This window comes from Thunnus maccoyii, chromosome 7 (genome assembly GCF_910596095.1).
Source record: "Thunnus maccoyii chromosome 7, fThuMac1.1, whole genome shotgun sequence".
In the NCBI taxonomy this organism is placed as follows: Eukaryota; Metazoa; Chordata; class Actinopteri; order Scombriformes; family Scombridae; genus Thunnus; species Thunnus maccoyii.
In genome coordinates, this window is record NC_056539.1 from 31,832,515 (window position 1) to 31,853,518 (window position 21,004).

The 21,004-nt window shown below is 39.0% G+C and overlaps 1 protein-coding gene across 1 annotated transcript in view; it reads left to right on the top strand.

Moving 5' to 3' along the window:
- niban1a (niban apoptosis regulator 1a) overlaps positions 1-21,004 on the top strand; it is a 36,411-nt gene that overhangs the window by 1,381 nt on the left and 14,026 nt on the right. The window contains exon 2 of the mRNA XM_042415872.1: positions 20,330-20,460. Within this exon, the coding sequence (XP_042271806.1) occupies positions 20,330-20,460 (131 nt within the window). The remainder of the gene's footprint in view (positions 1-20,329; positions 20,461-21,004) is intronic.

The window sequence follows — 21,004 nt, forward strand, 5'->3', positions numbered from 1 at the left end:
ATTGATTAGTCAAGAGAATAATCGATAATGAAAATAATCGTTAGTTGCAGCCCTACTAAACTTACTGAGGGTATTTCCAGAATCTTCTAAGAATTTTGGTGGAAAAAACTTCTGTCCGCTGCACGATGTAAAGTCCCTCCACCCAAAAAATGTTTAATTTCTTTATTAATAAGTTGGAAGTTGCTCTCTCCTCTGTGCAGAGTTTGTTTTCACATTCATCTGCTGAGAGTCGAAAGTTTCTCTGAGTTCAATTTAAATCTCAGTTTAACATGTGAACCTACGAGCAGGATTTGTGACATCACAACTAGTTTGGAGCCAATCGTGGTTCAGTATGTAACTTACACAAGTGTGATGTGGAAACCTGAAGCCTCCAGTGCACACACACTGAGAATGGTGAACTTTTAAAATATTAACATATTTGTAGATTCTGGATGTTTTCCAGCAGTTTTGGGTATCTCATCTTTTATCAGCGTATCCGAGGTTGTTTCCACTTTTCTTTATAAAGGTTATTGATCAGTGTTGTGACTTATAGATACAAATGTGCAAAACCTTCATCCACCCATCATTTATTTTGACAAAAGTGGGAAGTTTAAAGGATGGATGTGTTAAGGTAATCCGCAGATTGACTTGAGTTAGGATTATAGATGGAGATTTATTTGATTATACTGTATTAAAAATTAAATTTAGAGCAGCAATGATTAGTCGACTGACCGAAACTTAATCGCCAACTATGTTGATAATCCATTAGTTGTCTTTTTTGTACCAAAAAATACTAAAATTCTCTGGTTCCAGCTTCTCAAACATGAATATTTTCTGGTTTTGTTTAGTCCTCGGTGACAGTAAGCTGGATATTTTTGGGTTCTGGACAAAACAAGACGTTTTAGGATGCGAGATATTGATATTTTTCACATTTTATAGACCAAAGGACTAATCAATTCATCAAGAAAATAACTGCATCGGATAAAATTTGCTGCTTTGTACTGAAAATTGTTTTTTTTGTGGCGTTGTGTGTCTGTATTTGATCGTTAACAGTAGAGAGATGACAGGAAATGAGGTGAGAGAGATAGCGGATACTAATATTGATATTTGGGGGTATAATAGTGATATATCAGCTGATGTGGTTTATGTTTATAAAATTACTATCTTGATTCAGATCTCTTAAAATAGTTGCAGTTGAAAAATCGCCTTGACAGCGCTCTCTGGTGGACGTTTCTTTACTGCAGTTTCTCGTGACTTATTGTCCAACATGTACAGAACACTGATATATCTGCAGTTAAGTGAATATCAGCTGAAATATTGGGCTCTACACTGCAGTTCATGGTTGTTGCTTCAACCCCTGTAGGTCATCAGGGCACGCCGAGATTCAGTCTTTGTATGCTGGTCTCACCTCAACTCAAAAGTAGAAAACACTCAGGTCACATGAACAACACCGAGGGTCAACGCTCAGCTAAAAACCTGCTGTTGTAAACAAACAAAATAAAGGTGGAAAGTCAGAGAAAAGCAACGTATGAACAATGGAGAACAAAGACTAAAACATGGCAACAATGACGAAAACGCAGAAAAATCTCGTCTCCTTCAGTCGTTACTGACGTCCGCAGAAAATCAATCAATCAATCAATCAATTTTTATTTATATAGCGTCATATCACAACAGAAGTCATCTCAAGGCACTTTTCACATAGAGCAGGTCAAGACCGTACTCTTTAATTTACAGAGACCCAACAATTCCCCCATGAGCGAGCACTTGGGGACAGCGGTAAGGAAAAACTCCCCTTTAACGGGTAGAAACCTCAAGCAGACCCCGGCTCTTGGTGGGCGGCCATCTGCTTTGACCGGTTGGGTTGAGAGAGAGAAAGGGGGAGGGGGGACAGGAGAGCAACAATCACAACAAAAGTGAATTTGAAAAAATTTTAATTTTATTTGAAAAAATGTAAACGCTGGATGTTTACACTGATTGCATTGCCTCTGCTGTTGCCGTGGTTACACATCCTGAACATGAGTTCAAAGTGGGAATGAAAAAACTAATAATATTAATCTTGTGCCACACTGTGACGACCATGTGTTCGGAGTACTCATGAAACAGAAATTGGGTATTGCTTTAATTGACAGGTCCTTCAATTTTGAGTAGTTTGAAGGTATTTAACAGCTAATTTTTTGGAACATTTTACAGAGCATGTGGTGCAGTTTGGTACACATGTTAAGAAACAACTTCAAAAGGTTTTAAGTTGGTTTAATACAGATTTTTGACAATTCTTTGTAGTTCTGTGTGTCAAACTACATATTAGCATATTACTGAAGGATATACTACCAAATCATATAAACTTTTCAAAGAAATGCCCTAAGAATGAACAGTCACAGCTACGTTTAGGAAATTTTGAAAAAGAGCATCTACATATAAACCCAAATAGCCTATAATGAGCGGGTTCTTACCAACTAAACCAACTTATCACTTTTTTCAGTTTTTTCATATAATTTGTACCAAATGTCCTAAAAAAATAACTTAAATATGTGCAAATTACTCAAAAGAATTCCTGGAAATTAGTTTAAAATTAGGGGACCTGTAAAATAAAAGTGAAAATCATATAAATGAGTTGTAGTTTTGTGTATGTTGTGAATCACAGGAATCCTCACTCTGCCTGCTGGATCCTGTAAATAAGACTGTAAATATTACACTGTATATGTTCAAGTTGGAGGAAACCAGCCTTCAAACTCTTGTTTAATGGGGTCCTCTGGGTGCTTTTTATCTCCTACAGCTCATATTTTGGAGCTCTGTAAAAGCAGCTCATGGCCTCAATCTGCAGACTTTAGGACTTGTCCGTGCTTTCATGTTTGCCTCGTCAATTTTTCCTGGCTGCCATTTAGTGGAGGCAGACTTTTAGGCCAGAGCAGTGACATTGTGCATCCATTTCTCATCGTGAAAACATTCCTTCCTCTCAGTCTGCAGCTGTAAAATGTGTGTGGGGAGGGTGGGGTGGGTGTGTTTGTTGAATAATTGTCAGTGTTCAGGGCTGGGTTGGATGATTCTGGGTTTGGTTCACCAGGCTGGTCGGATGGACGGATCCTGCTGCGCTACAGATGAATCATGAATTGACAACAGTCCAGTCTTGGTGGAGGCACATCCCTCGACGCTGTGCAGCAGTTTTTCTGACTGATGTCATTTGTCGTGTTTGTGGTTTTGTTACAGTTCACTCAAATAAAAGAAATGGGTGCCAATTGAAAAAAATCACAAAATTTGCAAATATAAGTCGTCAGCACTCACAAATAAGTATGTGACACGTGTTTCTGTTCTCGGCTTTTGTGGGTGTGACCCCAATTAAACAGCAGCCAGGGACGTGCCGGTAATTAACCAGCTGATACAGATCATCAAAACAACATCATCAAAAACCAAATGCTAGTAAGAAAAATTACAGTGAGAAAAATTAAGTCATAAGAAGAAGTATATCACATAAAGTCATTGCTACAACCAGATAAGTGACGATGATTTACACACTAACAATAAAAACGCATGTATGTACATATGTAAAAAAAAAAAAAAAAAAATACCCATCTGTATTCATAGAAAAACAAGACAACAGCAATTTATCATGTAGGCCTTCAGGATACTCAGTGTATCCAACAAGCTTCTCTTTGGAGAACCTCTCCTTCCTGTTTCTGATGCCACTCTTATGCTCAGTATGCTCAGTTCCCTTTGTGTCTTACCTACATAACCAAACCCACAAGGACATTTCTATAGGTGAACTACATGTGTGGTCCTACATGTGATTCTACCTCTGGCTTTCATTTTTCTGCCTGTGTGGGGATATAAAAAAAAAAAAAGGTCTCCTTTGATCATTACAATGCACACAGTTCAAACAGGGAACATTTCCTGAGGAAAGAGAGCTTAGAAAAATGCGTAGGCCAAACACAGAGATCTGTCTTCACAAGTCTGTCGCTCAAATTACTTGATCGCTTTAATAATGAATATGGGAGAATTAACAAACTCTCTGCCAACAACGGGGTCACTAGACAGAATATGCCAATGTTTATAGCCGACTGAAAAAAGGTTAAAAGGTGGTAGTCAAGACAACAGACTGTTGTTAAAGAGGAGGATTAGATGCTAGAAGCCTGTTGGATACACTGCGTACAGACTGAGGATCCTTGGGGGCGTAAATGATGAATTTTTGTCTTGTGTTTTATGAATACAGATGAGTATTATTGATGTATTTTCTATGGAGGATCTATACATGATGAGTTTATACACGCATTTTTTATTGTTAGTGTGTAAATCATTTGGTCACTTATCTGGTTGTAGCAATAGCATAACATGATATATTTCCTCTTATGACTTAATTTTTCTTACTAGCATTTGATGTTGTTTTGATGATCTGTATCAGCTGGTTAATCACCGGCACGTCCCTGGCTGCTGTTTAATTGGGGTCACACCCACAAATGTCTCAGAAACACTGAAGAAAGCCGAGAACAGAAACACGTCCGTTTCCTTCTTCTGCTGCTTCTGTGCTTCATTAAAACTGTTACATATTTGTTTGTGAGTGCTGACGACTTACGTTTGCCATTTCTATTACAGTTCGGGCTGCGCACCTTTCAGTACTTGTGCTGATACCTGAGTTTCGGTACCAATGATACTTTTTTTTCCTACCTTACTTAGAGGGATATAAACATGTTTTTCTTCTTCTCTGCTTTCAATTATCAATCTTTTAAAAAAAAAAAAAAAACAACATGGTGACTGTTGTGGAAAAATTGTCAAATTGTCTTCAGTCATGGCAAGCTGCTGTTGTTTCCAGTGTCTGAAATGTGAAGATTTGCTGCTTTTTCTGTCGTACATGATTGTAAATTGAATATCTTTCGGATTTAGACTGTTGGTTGGACAAAGCAAGCGATTTGTCGCCTTGGGCTTTAGGAAACTGCAGTGGGCATTTTATAGACTAAATGATGAATCAAGAATGACAATAATCGCAGTCTGTTAATCTGTTTATGCTGCATCTACCACTGTGTGAGAGCACAGTTTAGATGTCACATAAGACTAAAAAGCAAAATAATCATCATGGCTAAACAAATGTAACGTCTCTTCCTTCTAACTGCTTTTGAAACACAGAATTTATCTCAGTGCAGCAGTTACACATCTTTTAAACAGTATATTTGTCGCCCAAAACATGAAGTTTATGTCCATTATAATAAACGCAAGACAGTTTATTCTCAGTTACAAATGTTTCTCGTAGCCTGAATGTTACTAACATGGCTGGAACGTAGATTCCCCAGTCTTTGTTTTTGCTGTCAGGCTGCCATTATTCATGCTGTGTCACTCTGCCTCCAGCTGCCATTACACAACCCCTCAGATATTCAGAGGAGCTGAGAGACTGTGAAGCTTTCCCCCTTTCAGATCTGAATCCACTTCGCTCCACAAAGAGAGGAAGCTGCTGCTCAGGCGGCTCTCTGCTGGAAACCCACCTGTTGTTTACTCAGACTGAGCGTCCTGAGAACACAATGCAAATACAGCAAAATCTGCTGCCATTCAAACAACTTTTCCACTATTAAACCAGCGTTGAATAGGCAGGAGAATATATATTTATGTCACTGAATCTGTATGAAAGGACAGGACACCACTAGAGGCCATTTGGTTATTAAAGGGTCAATTCACACAAAAGAAACATCTCTTCTCACTGAAAGGAAAAGTTCATCATTTCTGGGTAATAAACTTGTTTCCTGTCTTTCTAAGAGGGAGATGTTCAGGATGTCACTGTCATGCTTTTAAATACAGAGCTCGAATCAGGATTAGCTTAGCATAAAGACTGGAAGCAGAGGGAAAAGGCTAGCCTGGCTCTGATAAAAGTTTAGCTTTAGTTTGCTTTAGCTGGCTGTTCATCATGTGTTTCAGATTTGTATGATTACAGAGAGAGAAATCAGGAGTTAGATGAATGAAAGTGATTCCAGGCTGGTTTAATGAGGGACTCCGCACAAACACTTTCACTTCCAGACTGTGGAGGTGTGGAGATGTTATTTTTTCAACAAAACCTGCGTCACAACTGATTTTTTTTAAGAATAAAAAAACTTCCACGTTTACACAGACGACCTTTATGTGTCCACCGTGATTAATACAAACATCTCTGCTTTCACTCACTCCTGTGTTGTTCTCTAAAGCAGCACACTGGAACTGAACAAATTTACAGACAGTGAAAGAAGAGATGTTTGCATTAATCACCCTGCAGACAAACATGCACTCGTTTGTGTTTTTGTGCTCCAGTTTCGGTCTTTGCAGATGCACGTTTGTCTGGGCTGAAGTTCACGTCTGCATGCAGCTTATTTTGCGTGTAAACATGAGGACTGTGGGCAAAAAGCTCTATATGTTCTTACTTATGTCATCCAGGTATGATGGTATGCAGGTGTTAAACAGGCTCTGCAGCTCGTAAACAAGTCTCACTGACAGACAGATGAGTTTATTTTGTTTTAGAGAAAGCTCGCAATCAGTGACGCCCATTTGAAGCAGCTTGGCTTTAATAAGGAGGGAGGATGAGTCACAGAGGGAACAGACCATCCTGAGGGTCGGTGAAATCACGTCAGAGCAGTAAAACGTTTCAGCTCTGTGACGGATGTTTATTGACGTAACGTTGCAGGTGCAGCTTTATATCTTGTTATTTACAGTTTGTGACTCTCATGCATCATTACGTTTAGTTTATCTAAAGGTTCCCTGAGGATATTTTAAAAATCCCTTAACTTTTCGAATCATCAGAGACTCCTCTAGTCAAGTCAAATTATTTATTGAGCACAATTTAAAAAAACAATAAATGTTGACGGATGTGCTTTCAGGATCAAAAAGTAAATTAATAAAAGTGTAGAATAAAACCATAGAAGCACAGCAGCATTGTGCAGAGAACAAACAAATAATAAAGAGTGTGACCAGTTATGTCTTCATAATGACAATTAAGAGACTAATGAAAAAAGAGACGAGTCTTTAATTGACTGGATGAAAATATACATCTTCTGCACCATATACAATAAGTTTCCCAAGTTGTGACTCTATTATTTTCTAATCCAAACAAATATGGCAGCTGTAAATGAAGATGAACCACTGAAGAACAGACGCTCCGCTTCTAAAAGTTTCCATTAGATGCTGAAACCACGACGGAGCTGTGATTGTGTCGTTTAATGTTATGTGCTTTTTTTTCTTAAATGCCCGTGTTAGCAGCGTAGCTCGAGGGAGGCCAATGTTGCTCCACCACTTTCAGACCGAAATATCTCAACAACTATTTGATGGATTGTCATGACGTTTTGTTCAGACTTTCATGATCCCCAGATGATGAACCCTACTGACTCTGGTGATCCTCTGACTTTTCTTCTTGTGCCACCATGAGGTTGATATCTGCGGTTTTGAATGAAATGTTTCAGCAACTGTTGGATGCACTGTTGTGAAATTTGGTTCACACATTCATGTTCCCCTCAGGATGAATTGCAAACACTTTGGTCATCTGACTTTTTATGTAGCGCCATCCTCAGGTCAAAATTTAAATGTATCCAATGATTGTTTATGACCAAATACCTGCAAAACTAATGACATGACCATCAGCCTCAGCTGTACTTTGTGTTTAGTGTTAATTATCAAATGTTAGATGGTAAACATCAACATGTTAGCTGGAGCTGCTAACACGGCTATTGACTATCTTACCTTTAATCACTGATTGTCGATTAAATATCTGCATCTCACGATTACTTTCTCTATAGATTAATCTGCAGATTATTTTCTTTTAATCAATTAATTGTTTAGTTAATTAAATGTTAAAGAAATGAAATAATGGCATTCACAATTACATAGAGGCCACAAGGATGTCTTCAATTTGCTTGTTTTCATCTGATTAACAGTCCAAAACCTTCGGATGTTCAATTTATTGTCAGAAAAACAGCAAATCGTCACATATGAGGAGCTGGAACCAGAAAATATTTGGCATTCTTGCTTAAAAAGTGATTCAAACGATTATTTTATTATCAAAATAGGTGCCGATTACTCTTCTGTCAATCTTCTAATTGACTAATCTAGACTTAATACTTGATTCATCACCTAATGTTGTCAGCTTTTCAAATATGAGGGTGACGCAGTGAGGATTTTTTTCCACATATCTGGGCTGTTTATAAAGAAACCTGAAACAACCTCATAAAACCTGATGAAGGCAATAAACCTAAAATTATTTGGGGAACAAATTATACAAGAGTGGAGCAGTGTGATGGTTTCCACCTCGCTGTGTGTGTGCATGTGTGTGTGTGTTCTCTCAAACCTATGAAAAAAAGAGACAAAAATACACAAACACTCACTCATATGTCTGTCACCAGCTCACAGCCCCCTCCTCTCCAGCAGTTTTTTTCCGGCCTTGCAGCGACTTGCTCAGTGTGTCTGGTATTTCCCGACACAAAGAGGGTCTTCTCTGGATTTCACAGTTTGGTAGAATCCCCCCGAGCAGCCGGTCACCACGATGTCAAATAAATGTACAAAAACCCTATTCATTATTTCATCACTCTAATGATCTAGTAGTATTTTAGCTCCTCTTAAATGTCTTTTATAAACTAGTTTTGACTTGATGTGAGCGATGACACACATTGTTTAGATGTAAAACTGATGAAAAGATGTCAACCGTGTCACTGCATACCTGCGTATCTGCATGTCAGAGTGTGTGAAAACACAGCTGACATGTGCTGACCTGTCTGTCTTCACACACACACACACACACACACACAGAGATAACCACAGAATCACTCATAGTCCAAAATGATCCAAAAAAACCTTTGAGCTCGTTGTAATTGACCTCTTTGACCTCTCAGTCTTAATTTTCCAAGCTGTGGATCAATTAATCTTATTTAGAATAACTTTTCTTCATATTTTAGATCTAAATCTATAAATTTAGCATCCTTAAAACTCGAATATCTCCTAAAGAAGATATTTGGTAAATCACAATAACAACACAAGATACTGTGTCTTTCTCATACCAGGAGTGAAACATGCAAAAATGCGATGATTCAGCGTTATCGTTCACACGCCCTCGTCCTTGTTTATTCTTATGGAAACCTGGTTAATGTGTAATGTGTTGGTCGTGGCTCGTAGTGATGAACCTACAGAGAATTATCAGAGACTCTGCAGCTCCTCTCGGCTTTACGGAGCTTTATAGTGAGTTTCTGCTATACTTCACTGTTTTGGTTCACTCTTAGCGCTCTCATAGTGTCGTTTTCAGAGAAAAAGCTCTAAAAAAAGCCACTGTACACTACCTGCTCAGCACCAAACAGCAAACAGACACAGTTAGCTGGTGAACATAGTGGAGCATTTAGCAGCTAAAGAGCCAGATACTTCCCTCAGGAGTTGGTAGAGAGCAAAAACAGAGCTAAAAGACAGTGAATATTGGACTTACATTCACCAGGTGGACAGAAACATGACTCCAGATGAATGATAATGTTGCTCCATAACTGCTGGATGTGGAAATAAGGAAACTGTTTGCTGACAAGTTCAACATATCAGCTTAAAAGATGATTATGTGTCAGTGTTGAGTTCACAGCTTGCTTCTGCTGAACAGGACAAAAATTGAGTTATTGCAGGTTTAAGTGTTTCTTCTGTTGTTTCAATACAAATCTAATTTGAGTTCAGAGACTAAACAATAGAAAAGGTTTTAAGCCTGAAACACGATTCGAAATGAATGATAACGTTGCTCCATAACTGCTGGATGTTTTCATTTATTTAATTTGTCTTATTTTTCACTTTAATTGACATGATTAAACTTATAAAGCTGCAGCTTCTCTGTGTTTAAAGACAGGATATTTTATCTTGTGGTGTCTGACATTATTAATGTCGAAGGTGGAAGAGCAGGTCCCTCCTGTGAAACGAGGGCTTGTAGTCAAGCGGCTGGTTTGGATTTTTCCAAGTCTTATTACATTACTCACATGCACGTACTGTATGTGTGTTGAAAGAGTTATTGTTTGCTGTAATCATTCCTGGCCCCGAGGCAGTCTCTGGGTAGTATGACTACACTGTAAATCAAGGACTGTTAAAATACACAGTCGTCATTCTGTGAAAACAGGTTTACTGAAAAGTGAAATCATTTCATCACTCAGGATTATGCATGATTATTCTTTGGGTTTACAGGTGAGACGTAAACCATAGTAAGAGCAGTTTGTGTGCTTCCAACCTGGATTAGTCCATAGGCGTGGCTCCTCATGTTACATCTAACTGCTACAGGTGTAACATACTGCAGCCAATCATACATCACCCAGCTGAATCTAATGCAATCTAACCCAGCAGCCATGCAAAACACCCTACCTTCATGAAGTTATAATGATGAGTTTAAGAGAGATTTTGTTTACTTTATTGAGCGATGGTCAATAAGCAGTTTTTTCTTTTAATGCAGTAAAATGCTGGGATACTGTAGGTTTCAGCCCCCTGCGAACCTACACAGGATAAACAGGTATACATAATGGATGGAGTGTTAACCCCAATGGGAAATTATATGTAAATTGGCTCTTTGTTCTGGGCACTATAGCATCCGTTAGGAGATCATAATCATGTAGGTAAACCAACCTGTCGTCTGCATAGTCTCTCACCAGAAAGGTCAAAACCAACCACGAGAAATCAACTCAGCTTCACAGCATCCATCTTAACTTTAAAATCATGAAGATTTAATATCCAATAACCTTCCCAGAGCCTTGAAGCAATGTGTCTCAAATGAACTGGAAGATTCAGAGAAATTATTGGAATTAGTGACAACAAGAAAACTCGTGTATTTGACATATTTGATATTTATTCCAACTGTGGGTTTAATGTCATAAACATAATGAGAGTCTGTGGTTTACACGGTTCCACCTTAACATTGCTGTTTTAACCACATTATTAGTGTGCATGTCAACATCTCAGTGTTTGCTCGACTTGTTTGTGAGCGGCTGTCGCGTGTGTTGCCTTTATATAATTGAATGTGTTTGGGGAAGTTTGGTTCCTCTGTCTGCTGCAGTTTATCCCCCCCCCCCCCCCCCCCCCCCCCCCCCGCCGATTACATGATAACGTTGTTTTTATGGCACTTCTGTCTTTGATTGTATCGCTTTACACAACGTCTTTATGATCTGTGCAAACCGCTTTGCACAATATTCAGTTTTAATTGGTGTAAATGTTTGGGTTTTTTTTACACATGCACAGAGACAGCAGTTGAGAAGGAGGCAGATGGCTCATACTGGCACATTTACAGTAAAGCTGATTAATGTGAACAGTCCCTGAAAACAACAGGAACAAAAACAAAACCAGTAACTGTGAATAATCTGTGAATATTTTAATAATTAATTTATTGTTTTGTTTATAAATATCCGAGTTATCTGAGTCCAAACGTATTTCTAAGGGACTGTGTGAAAATTATTGGTTTGCGGAAAGAGAGCTGGATCATATGTTTCACTGGTGAAGAGAGATTAGAATATGATAAAGTGATAAAGTAATAAATGATGAATATTCAGGCCACACTTTAAAATAAAGAGCTATGAATGAAGCTCCACCAGCAGGTCAAAGTTTCACTTATGCTGTGAAATATCTCGTTATCCAATTGATGGATTGGTTCATTTCTGTTTGTTTGATGTATTAATTTTAGGAAGGTTACAGTCTCCTCATCGCTCCACACAGATCTGATGTTTTTGTTTAACTCGCATGCTTGATGTACGTCATCATTTATTCATTAAGGCTGTTTACAATGCACTTTGTCGCATTTTGCTGTTAAGAATACGCCTAACTCTTTCAGCCAAGTGTTTAAAACTTATTTGCGATATTTCTAAATTTTCGGCATTTTGATTCTGATTTTTTATGTGTAAATTGAAAATGCAGATAAAAACACGTGGATTTTTTGGGGTCAAGCAGACAGAGTTATTCCAACAGACAGTGATGTAATGAACTCTATAATATAGAACCAGGATCAATTGATGTGACTACATGTAATTTAGTTACTCAAAAAAGTGGATTTAGTGTTAAGTTACTCCTTAAGTTCAGATCTGCTAGCACGGCTGTACATTCTTACATTCATTTACAATAAATCTTAAAAATTTATGAAGGCTGAAATAACATATACAGTTCCTTTTTTGAAGAGCTTATTGTGTCTGATCATCAGTGACAAGAGTAAGAAGTTATTCCTTTACTATGAAAAACAGCATAAATCCTCCCATTCGAGAAGTGAAGCTGCCAAAGGTCTTCTGAAGGTGTGTCTGAACATTTCATCCGTCCTCCAGCCTCCTTCCTGTCACACAGCGTTTGCATAACCATTTAACTCTGAAAAGGGAAAATAGTAAACAAAAAGCGGCTGGAGATATTTTGCATATACAGCAGCAGTCAGATGAAGGCCGACGTCGCAGCCATTCAAATCACCTCTGAACACCGTGAACCAAGATGAACTCCGAAGAAGACGTTCATCCTCCGCTCTTGAGTTTATGAAGATAATTAGTGTATTTTAACACAAAACAAACAGCCAACAGCCTGTCCTCTCAGGGTTTGCAGCCGCAGTGCAGAAGAAGAAAATTTCTTCTTCAGTGTCTGTAAGATGAAACCTGCTGCTTTTATGATCCTCCCTGAGAGATTTGCAGCTTGTACTTTATTGGAAAAAGGTTAACCTCCAACCTGACTGGATGCTGCAGTTTACAGCTGGCAGTTACATAAGCTGAGTCTTCATTTCAGTGTCCTAGGAGAACTGGGTATTGTCTCATTGGAAATGTCTTTGGGAATGTTGAATGTTTTACATCCAGGAGTCATTTCAAGCAGAGAATGATTTGCTGGGGGGGCAAATATATATCCCTGCCTCTGCTGAATTATTTTTTTCCCTGATGGGAACAAACATGTATCCCCCTCATAGTGATTGTTGCTGCTTCACCCATAGACCATGTAAAATATCTAAAATAAAAATATGCTATTTAAAACAGTGTCAGTGTTTGTGTTACCATAGAGATGACACAGCGTCTAGGCTACATGATGATGCAGTAAATGGACAAGTGGCTCCATGATGACACAGTAAATGGACCAGTGGCTACATGATGATGCAGTAAATGGACCAGTGGCTACGTGATGACACAGTAAATGGACCAGTGGCTACATGATGACGCAGTAAATGGACCAGTGGCTACATGATGACGCAGTAAATGGACCAGTGGCTACATGATGACGCAGTAAATGGACCAGTGGCTCCGTGATGATGCAGTAAATGGACCAGTGGCTCCATGATGACATAGTAAATGGACCAGTGGCTACATGATGACGCAGTAAATGGACCAGTGGCTACATGATGACACAGTAAATGGACCAGTGGCTCCGTGATGATGCAGTAAATGGACCAGTGGCTACATGATGACGCAGTAAATGGACCAGTGGCTCCGTGATGATGCAGTAAATGGACCAGTGGCTACATGATGATGCAGTAAATGGACCAGTGGCTCCATGATGATGCAGTAAATGGACCAGTGGCTCTGTGATGATACAGTAAATGGACCAGGGGCTCCGTGATGATGCAGTAAATGGACCAGTGGCTCCTTGATGATGCAGTAAATGGACCAGTACCTCTGTGATGACACAGTGAATGGACCAGGAGTTATGTGATGACGCAGTACATGGACCAGAGGTCGCCTCCTTCCCCACTCGGAGATTTCCTGAGATGTCGGTCAAACAGGGTTGACACGCCGCGGATGACCCCTCCAGAAGAAGCATAAAAAGAAGACAAAAGTCTGTCATCAAAGCAGACTGTTTTCTTAGTCTGACAAGTAGGCATATACTGTAGTGTGTTTATTTTTACGATGACATCACGTTGTGCTATTGCATGTTGTGATTATTTTCTATTAATTATTGAAGTTTGCTGCACGCTGCACATAGAGCTGAATTAAACAGTGACTTACAAGAATGACATTAAGTGTTTTGGCGTGTCTGGCCAAGTATCCACAGTACTGAAAGGAGCGTTGGGGGGATTTAATTCTGTCATGTTAAATTAGAATTTAACCTTTTTGATTTATAGTATAGTATAGTATAGATGATCACATCTCCTATGTGTCCGTTGAGGAAAGGACATGAAGTTTACATCACAGCACTGAGAATGAAAATATCACGCTACTTGATGAATTAAACTTTTAAAAATGGATTCACATATTCCTGCAAATGCAGTGGTCAAGTTCAAGTTCCGTAATTGTTTTTATTAAAGTTACTGTAACAGCTGCAAGAAATAGCCTAATAGGCTTCAGAGTCTATAAAGGTCCACTGTGGTTCTGATTTATTTTCATGAATAAAAACATTTCAGAATCATCCCCCCTCTGATTTTTTCAAGCATCTGTTTTCTCTTTCTATCTTTCTCTGTGGGCTCATAATGTTCTGCATTCTCTTGTACTGACTTTATTTTATGGAAAACTTAAGCATACATCTGCACCAACAATAACAGAGCTTCAGTAAAAAAAAAAAAAATAAAAATATTTATGAGAAAAAAGTAAAGTTTATGGTGCCAGAGGAAAGCCTGTGACTCTGCAAAACTTCTGTCTTTTAGATCAGATCAGGGGTGGTAAACCATGAGCCATGGAGCACAAACAGCCTGCAGGTTTTTAATTCCAACTAAAGATTTCATCAACTGATTAGCACTCTTCCAATTAGAGGGGAAGAACTCATCAAATCACCTGCTGAGGTAACTGACTGGAATAAAAACTTGCAGACTGAAACCTGCACCTCTTATTCTCAGCATCATAAATGGAGACGGTCCTCCCAAGAAAGACAACATAATAGGTCATAATAGTTATGTTTGAGTGACAGATGTCATCCATATATGTAGCCAGACTTCCTCATTCAGAGGAGGAGGGGTGGATGGAGGCATTAACCCAACAGTGGACCTTGCCAGAGGAGACTGCTGTTTCCAACCACAAGAGTCTGAGTTATCTTTAGTCTGATCAGGTGTGGTAGGGTCCTGTTGTATTGGTGCAGGTCTCAGATCTGTGTGTCCATATTATGTCAAATGTCTGATGAGAAAAAAACTGCTCATTAAGTGGTTGAGCATCATGCAGCTGCCAGTGTTGGCGTCTTCAGGTCCTTTGAAGATTGAAAATGAATTTATGCATGTTGAACCACAACAATTAGTTGATTAATTGATTGACTGAAATCTAATGAGCAATTATTTTGTCATTTTTTAAGAAGAAAACGCCAAAATGATCTGGTTCCCGCCTCTTAAATGTGAATATTTTTTGGTTTTCTTTAGTTCTTTATGATAGATTGAATATTTGGTTGTGGACTGTTGGTCCAGACAGAACAAGACATTTGAGAACATCACCTTGGGTTTTGGGAAACAGTGATTGAAATTTTTCATAATTTTCTGCCATTTTATAGACTAATCTGTAAACTAATCCATTAATTGAGAAAATAGCTGACAGATAAGACAGATACGATAGTGAAAATAGTATCAGCCCTGTATGCATGTCAGGTTGGTTTTTCATGGGTCTGTTGTGGAGTGGATTCAAAATGTTGGCACAGTAAAGATCTCATGTCCAGAGGGACATATCCTCTAGGGATCATGGTTTTGATGGAAATCTGCCCAGTAGATGTCAAGATATCTACTTGGCAGATCGATTGGACAGACCCCCCTACCCCCTCTCCCAGCAGACCTTCTGAAATAACCATCCAGCACCAGGAGGGGAAAACATGTGGAAAAGAATGGCATCTCGGTGGAGAGTTACTGGTCAGAAGGGGGAAGCTGCCCATAACAGGAGCAGGATATCCACAGTGTGCTTGTTAATGTGTGTGTGCATGATTGGATATTGTGCTGTGTGTGTGTGTGTGTTGATTAGCTGATCAGTAGGGAAAAGGCCTGGTCAGGGTCAACAGGGACATGAGAGACAGATCTAACCTTTTAAATGCTGCATTGTTTAGACTTGAGGAAAAAACAAGATGATTCCCGGGGGATCGTCTGAGCTTCAAACTGCAGCTGCAGATGAACCACCAACCTCTGCCTTACTTACACTGTAAAACAACTACCTTTAACTGACCTGCAATTTACCCCTGAAAACACACCTGAATCCAGTTCAAGATGTTTGTCATGGTAGCAGTGACCTCTTACTTTCAAAAGCCCTTAATTAACAAATCAATTAGATTTTAAGGGATACATGACTTTCCCCCTGAATTAACACATTCATTTGAAATATTTCAATTTAATGTGTAATTATGTTTACATTTTAGTTAATGTTATGGGTGTGAAATATTTTGAGGTGCAAGTGAAGGATATTTTCAGGGTTTTTTAAGATTCAAGATTTAGTCTACTGTCATTTTCTTGTGTACTTGCATATATAAAAAAGTGAAATGTTGTTCTTCCCAGCCCAAAGCATTAGAATCAGAAAGGAGAAACATATGTATCTAAAAAAAAAATCCCTGAAAAACGATAAAAACATATAAATCCCAATAGAAAAAAACAAAAAAGAATGAACAGTTTATGCAGTTTTATGCAGTATTCGGGTATTTAATACTGTATGTTCACCCCAGTATGTTTGGACTAAAATATATTGAGGGGTTTTTAATGGATTATCTCCACCATTTAAAGGTCTTTTGAGGTAAAACCCCTTTAAAAATATAAAAAATAACATCACAGTTATGCCTTAACTTGCACCTTAAAATTCTCTTAATTTAAAGGTTCAAAGGTTCAGAGGTTCACTCCAGATTCAGGGTCAATGGATATTTAGGGGTTTTAGCACACTATCACCATAATATAAGGGCTTTTTAGTGAGTTAAAAACCTTTAAGGTTTACCAAATAGTGTGAATGGTGTGTATTAGGTTGATAAAATTGTTTCATACAGTATATATTCTGAATCCACTTCATTCAGCTCCTGATTGAAACTGTTTGACATTTAAACTGACTGAAATATTAAAACCTGAGACATCAGTCTCATGACTCACTATAACTCTAGAAATATTCTTTATGTTTTGTGCATTATTTTATCGATGTTTCTCCAAAATTCTGCTTGAACTCATGGTGTCTTTGGAAAGTTTTGGAGTTTGGCTGCACTGCATAACCTTGCACTTACTCACGAACTGGTGGAACAATGAGGTTTAAAGGGTTCATTGGAAGGTTTAAGGCCTTTTTAAGGTAAGGCTCTTCTTGAGTCAGAAAGTTTTCAGATGTACCCCCCCCCCCCCTACACACAAATGTACTGCAGCATGACATTGATGTAGGTGATAGTGCTCCTATCAAGCCGCATCCTTACCACATGACCCCTATGAAGTGTACTTAATGCACAAACAAGTTGAGCAATGGTCTTGCAGTCTTGCAGCACTTTCTCCTTTCTGTTGATTCCAAGACCTCTGGTTCTTTACAGACTATAGGAAGGTTAATAATGTAACCAAGCCTGACTCTTTCCCTCTTCCCCGTGTTGAAGACTGCATTGATAGGGTGGGAACAGAATGCTATGTGACCAAGATATATTTGCTTAAAGGCTGCTGTACACTGTCATGGTGTTTGGCATATGTAACGCCCCTGTCATCTTTCAGCGGCTCATGTAGAAAGTGTTGTCTGATGCGACTGTGAGGTGTATATAGATGATGTCGTAGTGTATTTAGATGATGTCGTAGTGTATTCACCTGACTGGGAGAGTCCCATGAACACTCTCCTGACTGTTTTCCAGTGCCTTGAAAATTCCTCACTGACCCCTGAACCTGAGCAAGTGTGAGTTTGCAAAAACGACCATCATTTATCTTGGCAAGGAAGTAAATCAGGGACAAGTTCAACCCCTTGCAGCCAAGATCAGTGCTGCTGTTGAGTATTCACCAAGTGTAAGCGGGGCCGTTTCCTAGGGTTAGCAGGTTACTGTAGGGCATTTTATAGGTTGATTAGCTGCCACCAATAGGAGCAATGATTGGTCTCAACTCCCTGAAACTAGAAGGAAAGGGCAGGTTCACAGAACACACCACACAGGACATAACGGTATAAATGCTTCTCTGTTATTTGGTAAATTTTCAGTGTTTTTTACCCCTGAAAAAGCTGTTCAATTACACAGATAATACCTTAATATTGTAATCCATTAATTGTCCCCTTAATAAACATTAATTACATCATTATTAATCATTAAATGAATGAAATTTAAAGAATAAAAATTAAGGGATTCATTTTATACCTCATAGACTTTTTTCTTTTTGAAACTTTCTCCCTTCTGTAACTCAGCTACAAAAACCTGTTTCCATCAGTCGACTCTCCTTGTTTTTAAAATCTCATCTGCAGCTCAGAGATACAGTGTGATGGAGCGCCGCAGCCTCTGTTTCCATAGTGATGTGGAGCGGGTTTGTGTGGCCTCGTTCCATCATCCCCATTGAAAAACCTCCTGCAGCTACCCAGCAAGATAATGACAGAGAGAGATCAACCCCGACATTAACACTCAGCGTACAGTGAAGGAGGATAAACAGCGGCCGCACTCTCAGGCATGTTTATCCGTTAAGTGGGTGGTGTGTCACAGGGACTTACCTATAATAGTTTGTGGATATCGAGCATTTAAATCTGAGTAAATACTCATTTAATGAATTTTGCTGCCGATGATGTAGTTTGCAGCTGTACAGAGAGAAAATAGAAAGCAAAAATGGGAACATTTATCTGGTGACTTTTTTTTTTTTAGAGGTTTAGTCTGTCTGTTTGCTGAGCTTTGTTTGGTTTTTTCCTAAGAAACTGAATCCCCATGCGTCAGGAATCTGGTCTGGTTTTAGCAGGAACAGAGTGAAATCTGAGACGTTTTTTCTTTTCTCTCAGCGATCTTGTGAATGTACTGCCAGCAGTCATAGGTTGACAAACCACAGCAGGGACTGAGAGAGAACACAAAGTAAAGAGATCTGGTTGATGCTGTGTAGCGAGAGCGGCCTTTGAGACTTTGACAGAGACACACAGTCTGATTGGACACTTGTGTATTGGACAGAAATTACTCATAAACTCCAGAAAGATGCTAACGAGCGCTAACAGCAGCCTTGGTGACCTGATTACAGTATTGTGCAGGAATCACCGTGTGTGATATCATCTGGTGTTTTTAGTCAGGCTGGAGGAAGACTTGAGATGGAAAATAAGTAACAAATTGAGCTCAGGTTTTGTTTTTTTTGTTTTTTTTTAGAAACCTCTGTTGTGTGTGTGTGTGTGTGACAAGCTTTTGGCAAAAATGATGCACAAACTTCCAAAACAAAAAGATCACTAATTCAGCTCCTTATGGTTTTATTTAGCACAGCTGCTTTTATGTAGATGAATCTAAAATGATAATTTTTAGTATTTTGTGAAATAGGTTTCATTCTAAAAGTGAGGAGTCAGGATGTAGATAGCCTAGCTTAGCATAAAGAGTGGAAGCAGGGGAAAACTGATGCCATAATTATCATCATTAATGATTTAATCAATTTGATCTTTTACCTTTTTCACCAGTTCTGAGAGCCCGATGTGATGTTCATCCAACAGTCCAGAACCCAAAGATACTCAGTTTGTAATGATATAATATAAGGGAAAATTATAAATCTTCACATTTGAAAAGCAGAAACCAGAGAATATTGCTTCATAAATGACTTAAAGAGGACATATCAAGCACATTTCCAGCTCTATATTTATAATCTGGGGCTCTACTGGATATCTTTGCATGATTTACAGTTAAAAAACTCCTTACTTATCTTCTACTGGTCCTTTATGCAGCCCCTCAGTTCAGCCTCTGTCTGAAACAGGCCGTTTTAGCTCCTGTCTCTTTAAGGCCCGCCTCTTTGACCTCACTGCCATGTATCGACACGTCAACACGTCACATTTTATATGTTGGATGTGACTCATGTTTGCTTGATGAGCATCACTGCTTCTTTTCCTCTAGTGCGTACAAGTGTTTGTTCTGAATAAGTCTTGTTAACAAATCTCGGTTGCCTTGCTGATATCACAGCACTCATATTTGTTCATTGCTCCCAAGTGATTTATCACTTTTCCACTGGTCATGTGTGATCCCAGTTTGGGAGTCACCAACTTCAAAACTATCAAAATATTTGTAAATTCATATAATCGTTCCACTCCTTCCTAACTTGCAGCTAACCTACTGTTCATCAAAGTAGAAAATACATCATGATGATAAACTGTCTTTCCTTTAAACTTGTGTCATTTGAGTACAAATATGGACTCTTTGTGTTTGTAGCTGAACTTAACTGAACTTCCTGGTTCATATTTCATCCTCTGCCTGCAGCAACATGTCCTCACCTTCTTGTAGCTGGTCTGACATCTGACCAGGCAATGGGCTGGTACTCAGTATTTAAAGCCAAACCTCCAGCATAAAAGGTGCTTTTTATGTTGGTCCAACTTCTGAGTAATATTTTTAATATATTTTCTGTGTGTGTGTGTGTGTGTTCCTGCAGGCCAGGCCGAGGCTGAGCTGAAGGGGTTCAGTCCATACTACAGGAAGCAGTTCTCGGTGTCCCGGTTCTCTCAGGTAGAAGATGACCTGGAGCAGCACAAAGAGCAGATCACGCAGCTGCTCAAACAGAAGGTACGTGTCTGAATGTTCACACTGGTTTCAGACCTCTGAATCAGCAGCACGACCATACAGTTTAAAAAATATGGTCTAATGAGTCAGAGGTTTACGGAGCCCTCCATATTCTTCCATTCCTTCTGAGCCATATGTCTATTTCCACTCAGCTGCTCTCAGTGCAACGCCGCAGTATGGATCAGCTCATTGAATTTTACTTTGAACTGGGCATTAAGTTTGCTGATGTAGTGCTACTGCTCAATAGGCCTAGTTATGTAATTAGTGAAAGCAATCTTAAACAAATTCTTCGATCAAGACGTCTCTCCAGAAGAAATTTCATTTTTGACCAGTTACTGTACTCAAGGACAACTGCACAGATACAGATGGATGTCATCTAAATGTAGAATACGGCCTACGAGTAAGAAAAGAGGATGTCCGCTTGATTATGAAAGAGCTGGATCCCAGAGGGGTTTCACTGAGGAAACATGGGAACGCAAAACTATTGCAAAAAGTATTACGAGGGAATGCAAAAAAAATTCTTGCCGTGACCCTTGGGGAGCTCCAT